General features: G+C 31.7%; 1 protein-coding gene across 3 annotated transcripts in view; it reads left to right on the top strand.

Moving 5' to 3' along the window:
- The window catches only part of LOC106459951, a 37,139-nt gene extending 30,809 nt beyond the window's left edge, over positions 1–6,330 (top strand). For all 3 annotated transcript variants that reach the window (XM_013919622.2, XM_022386532.1, XM_022386531.1), the window contains one exon: positions 4,294–6,330. In XM_013919622.2, coding sequence (XP_013775076.2) covers positions 4,294–6,205 — 1,912 coding nt within the window. In that variant the 3' untranslated portion in view covers positions 6,206–6,330. The remainder of the gene's footprint in view (positions 1–4,293) is intronic.
- Positions 6,331–6,543: the final 213 nt, after the last annotated feature.

Here is a 6,543-nt window from a genome sequence, read left to right as displayed (position 1 = left end):
TATATATATATATATATATATATATATATATATATATATACACACACACAAGATACCTTTTAAAATTATCACTTAACATTTAGTCTAATACCAGTGTTGTAGATTTCGAGACCACCCTTCAGGATGTCTTGGTCTTGAACCCCTTAGGTCTGAATGTTTTACATGTTTTGAAAACATGACCAGGTAAATTTAAAAGTTTTAACAGTATTAGACCAGTCGCCTACCCAGGATTATTAAGCACCAAATATCAATTACGCAGCAGTTCATAAGAGGCATGGTGTAGCATCAAAGTCATTTTATGAGTAAATCCCCCTTGGTACCTATACAATGATGGTTATAGTGCTTCCCTTACTTTTGTTTACATTACCAGCCTTATATTGCCTGTAAGTTGTCAGCCTGTCAAGCTCAACAGGGTCTTCTTTCCACGCTGATTTCTCCAAGCCCGTTCCCTTGGCTGTGGTTTCGCTAGATAGTAGATAGGGACATTGGGAATCTCGTTAATCCATTCATGCGCGTCACTAATTAGATGACGAGGCATTTGGCTACCTTAAGAGAGTCATGGTTATAACACACGCTATTCAAAACTAACTGAAACTACATATTGCATTGTGCATAGGCTTACTACATGTTAGTATGAACTTCATCTGGTGCATGTATTTACGTCAAACATTAGCGATTATCCCTGATATTCAACATGTCTAGTAGATCTGCTCTGATCCTGTTTGGCTTCAAATATCATAAAGAATTTACTGACAACAGCACTGGTTTTAGTTTTATATGCTGACCTTTTTGATTTTTTTTTATTCGTTCATTGTTGTTTTTTTTTCATAAGAGGAGAGTTAAAACAAAGACTGTGAAGTTAATATGTATAAGATTTGCAGTTAAGATGTTAATAAAGTTTGTTTGATGCATGTGATTTTTATTCTTCTTGCTTTATTTTTCATTATGTAATTTATTACCAGGTCTCAGTTTTGGACATTGAAGTCTTGACTACAACACTGTGTAGTACTAATACTAATGCCCATTAAATGTACTCTAAATTTACATTGGTTTTGAATTATATGTTTCAAGAATTTACAGTTACAAAAACAATAAACAAACATTAACTCGGCTATTTGTCATACAGATGTAATAGTTAACTTATATTACTACTCTGTGCCAGTGAATCTTAGCAGTAGGCCCTGCTCCCAAACTATAGTGGCTGACTTTCCTTTGTAATATACTCATTTCAAACTATGGGTGATCCACTAAAAGACAACATTGAGACCTAAATATGAGCTGCTTATTTTTGTTTTTCCTCAATCCTGTTTGGGGACTAACATAGTTTTAGTATGTAGTGACATGAGAGTTAAAATCTACTACTTACATGTTCAAGTTTGGATTGGGCCCATGTTGATACTGTCCTCTGTTTGTCAGCAGGAGGATTTTAACATTGTTAACTCAGATTCACTTTGAAAAAATAAAAAACAACCTTGAATACTCTTCATAAAGAATGTGTAGTCTAAATACATTACCATTGATTTATTTAACAACTATGAGGATGCTGAATGTCAAATTTCTTAAGAAAACACTTTTTTATTGCAGATTTCAATCTTTCTTTCTTCATTTCACACACTTAGTCAAAATTTCGTCTTAACAAAGTTTTCCGATTAAACTTTGTACATGATTCACATGTAGTAAATAAAAGTAAAGATTTACTTTCTTTTTATTTCTAAATCACATACTTAATCAACTGAACAGTGAGTAGTTCAACAAAAGAGAAATTATAAAAACAAGTTGGATAAGACATGTTGTCTTTTTCCTGTTACATCTTATTCTAGTTTGTATCAAGTCTGTCTAGAGATTAAGTTGTCAGCCTGATTAAGATTTCTTCCTGGTATATTTTAATTGTGTTATTTTTTCATTTTTTTTATACATAGTTGTTTGTATCTACCTTGTTATGAGTTTGGTGAGCAATAATTTTTTGAACAACAATAACGAAAACAGATGATATTTTTAATACCAGAAATGTTAATTAAAAAATGCATTAAGTAACTTGCAAAATATCATTGCCAGTAGAGCTAGATACAAATATCTTATAAAACCACTTCAGTGATCAGGAAACATAGTTGAAATATTAATCACTGAGACTGTAAGTGAAAATTTGTGGTGAAGCTTTTGATATACCTGTTGGTTAGGGTGCTCAACTCATAATCAGCAGGTTGTGGGATTGAAACCCTTCCTTGAATATGCTTGCCCTTTCTGATGTAATGGTCCATCCAACTATTTAGTGATCAGATAGAGTAACCCAAGATTTGGTGATGTTGACTAGTTTCCATTTCTCTTGTCTGTCACTTCGAAATTAGAGATGGCTAGTACAGATAGCCCTCATGTAGTTTTGCTCAAAATTCAGTAAAAAACATTTTGATATCAGCTTGCATCTTCTTCAGTATCATTTAGACAGGCCTAAAATGAGTAAAATGTGTGACCAATTATCTACATCAAGGTGTTTTTGCTAATAGCACACTCTTGTTTAAAAGTAATATAATGTCTAACAAAAAAACTATTAATAAAGATAAAAGTACATTTATAACTCTCCCATAATTTGTATACGTGTATATATGGAATAAATATATATAGGGTAACTTCAATCAGTAAAAAATACCCGATGAATTTTTATTGCTTATTAAATGAAGTATTTAGGAAATTGAAAAGTGTTTGCTAATGTAATATTGTGAATAAATTAAACATATTTCATTTTTCTTCTATGAAAAAGATTAAATAATTAAATCATACATATAAAATCTTGTTATATACGTGTGTGTATGGTCATCTATACACTCATAAGTATTTACATGTTTTAATTAGAATAACATAATTTTTATAATAATTTATAAGTTTTGCATCATATTACTGGGAAATGTTCCACGTATAACAACCTAAGATGAATTATATTATCATATAAAAACACTTCTATGAACAAACATATCATTAAGTACATTACTACTTAATAATAGGTATTGTGATGAAACAAAATGGCAGCCATAAAAAATTACATGGTTAAAACCACCTTTAAAATGTCTAAATATTAACAATGAATATTTCACAGTATTGGCTGAGCAAAATTAAAGCTTACTGTACTTATAAAGCCACCTAATCGCTGTATACATGTTTATGGAATGAATCAAAATTTCACTATTTCAACGAATTTTCATCTAAGTACGTAAGTGACTTTTTCCAGACGTGTACAGATAAGGTACGAACGTTATTGTTGTAATTCTTTCACAGAACTCTTTCATCTGGGATCCCAATGATTCCTTTCTTGTACTGAATGCTATAAAACAGACAGTGTACTACTTTGGGCATATAATTAGATTTGAGGGTAGGTTGATAGAGATCCTGATGAGTAATATAATCGAATTAGGTATACAAACACTCCATTCTTGGTGCACAAAAATATAGCTAATAAAAAAGAAATAAACAAGTATAAAAAAAAACTTTGAAATTTTGTAAATACAAGTAGAGATCGATATACATGTAACCTTAACTAGCTATAGTGACATAGAAAGTTTGAATGCTGCAAAAAGTATTAAAATAAAAAAGTCAAAACTACAAGAACTGAGTTGTCATTTTTGTTTGTTATTAAGCACAAAGCTACACAAAGGGCTACCTGTGCTCTGCCCACCATGGGTATAGAAACCCGGTTTATAGTGTTCTAAGTCCGAAGACATACCATTGTGCCACTGGGGGTCAAAAACTGAGTTACTCAAAATGTAAAACATTTTAAGTCACTCAATTATATATATTTATATAGTTACTGTTATCACTAAACATGCACACATAAATCACAGTAATTTTTAACTGCTAAAGAAAGTAACATGTATATTGTAAAAAAATATTGTGTGTGGTGAAATTCCAGCTTACCAAATATGTAATATAACTGTGCATGAAAAATCAACAAAATAAAGAAAAAAGATATTCAAGTGAGCACAGCTCAACCTAGTTGCTGGAGGCAACAGTAGATATACAACGTAGTTGCTGGAGGCAACAGTAGATATACAAAGTTTAAAATGTTTTAGAATAATGTAAGATGGTCAACTAATTTAAATTTTATTTTTTTATAATTTGTGTGTGCATATTTATTATGTATTTTAGTATATTAATTATGTAAACATACATAAAATTTGTAATTTTTCTTATATCTGCTGCTAATGTGTATTAGAAATTAACTGTTACCTTCTCTTTTGTTGTATTTTTAGCCATAGGATAAAAGTTTCTCACTTTAGTGTTTATTTGTTTCATCCATTTCCATAGGTCCACAAGTTTGAGGTTAAAAAGATCATGTTATCGAGATATAGGTTCAATTGGAACTTCTGTATCTGCTCATCCACTTTTACCTGTCAGTGACAGGATGATGAATGATTTCTCAAGTGGAAATGTGGCACCATCCAAACAAACACGTATCTCACAGTTAACTTCCTTTTATGTCAACAATCAAGGTTTTGAATCAGTGGTAGCTAATGGAGCTGTGCATGGAGAGGTGGATGTGTCAACAAATCAGACAAGTTTGCTGTCTTCTGCCTTTTCACACGACTTAGAAAAACGTAGTCAATCATATAATCATCTGGCTTCATCTCCCAGGCCTTTTCAGTGGGAAGTATCAACTAGTAGATCATTGCATTTGTCCCAGAACTCATCAGTTAATAGGTTATGTAATTGTAAAGAAAATAGTACAAATATGTGTCTTTTTGAAGATAAGCCGAAAAATTCCAAAAATATGCTTGAGCTAGAAATTGGAAAGCATAATCAGATATGTTGGAACTGTGGTATAAGAAACAATCAACAACAGTTTCAGAGGAAAGGGAGGGTTGGAAAGGGTTCAGATTTAGAATCAAGTTGTTGTTCAGTGTATCTAAAAGACCAAAAGCTATCTCCACTTTTATCAGATATGGTAGAAACAAGACATTGTCTCCAAACAGATATGGAAAAGCATGTGACACATTCTGCTAAAAGAAATGTTTTCTTTAAAGGTCAACAGTCTGTTCAGTCAAACTTAGCAGATACTAGTAAATATTCAATTACTTGTTTAAGTTCTGGTGTGCCTAAAGTTCCTGTTAACAAAGACAGTTTAAAGAGTGAAGAAAGGCGTACTTCTAGAGAGCTAGTTCAAAATGATGACAGTAATAAACATTTTACAGAAGAGACTGTGGATTTGTTTGCATCCCCTGGAAGAGAGGCAGTCTCTCATGGTGTTCTTGAAACTCCTCTTCCTTCTCATGATTTATCACAGGTATTGCCTGTTAAGCGTGTAGATTATCTTGAGACCTCCAAGTTTTCCAGTCGAAGTATAGCAAAGAAAAGAGTGTTACCATTGTTACCTCCAGAAGTATTGAATGAAATGACCATTAAATCAGGTGTAAAAAGCTTTGGCAGTCAATTAAAGCAACAAGAATATTCAGATACATTTGTTGGCCAATTGGTGCAGGATAATGATTTGAAATTGTCAGAAAATAAATCAGATTTTCCAGTGGAATCAAAACCAGAAGATGTTCAAAAAGGTTATGAATTTGTTGAAAACATCACTTCTCATACTTCCTATGAAGCAGGTAAAAAAGAATCTATAACAATGCCAGAAAGCTTTGAAACAAATTTCAAAAGTTTTACAACAAACTCTTTTGAATTACCTGAATTCTATGTAGAAGAAAAAAAATTGGATCTTGGAACTCCACACAGTATAGGAGATCAAGTCCAGGATGACTTTTTTATCAACGAGCATCCCCCAAGAAATACAGCATATGAAGTTATACTAAGTGACTCTTCTTCGTCCTCATCTGGAGAAGGGCATCCTGGAAGTCTCAGTTCAGAAGAACTGCACAGACTTAGTGATGCCCAGCTTCCAGGATCACTTGTTTTGTCAGACGAAGATTACTGTCTTGAGGATCTTGAAGAACAGTATGTTGAGTCTTTTTCATGGGAATGTCATTATTATACCAATGACATTCTAAAGCAAGGATCTACACAAAATTATGTTAATAAACAGTTTTTTGATAATTACAGCAGTGATGAAGGAAGTAGCTCCCTCAATGGGGACACAATCTGTGATGAAAATAGTCTTCATGACAGTATGGAGGCTTTAGAAAAAATCTCAAATAAAACAGAAACATTTTCTGATGATGATAATTCTGCCCCAGTTACTGATGATAATTTATTTACTAGTAATTCGTGATATTACACTGGTTTTAGTCTTTATATGAAAACAACAATTTTTAAAAACAAATACAGCTTGGTGAAAGATGTTTATATTAGTGTGCCATTCTTTTTACTTGTATTTATTTATGTATCTATTTATTGAAAGGTATAAATCAATATATAACTTATTTTAATAATTTCATTAGGCTAGCTAAAGTTGAATGGTTATTTATTAATATTTGTTCAACCTGTAGTGAGCTTTGCAATGAGTGATAACAGATATGTATGAAACATATTTTAGTTTGTGATAGTTGAATACAAATACAAGTCACAGTAAGAATATAAATGATATATATATATATATATATATATATA

This window comes from Limulus polyphemus, unplaced genomic scaffold, assembly GCF_000517525.1.
Source record: "Limulus polyphemus unplaced genomic scaffold, Limulus_polyphemus-2.1.2 Scaffold686, whole genome shotgun sequence".
NCBI lineage: Eukaryota > Metazoa > Arthropoda > Merostomata > Xiphosura > Limulidae > Limulus > Limulus polyphemus.
The sequence above is the reverse complement of the archived record's forward strand: the minus strand, read 5'-3'. Positions and strand labels throughout refer to the sequence as shown.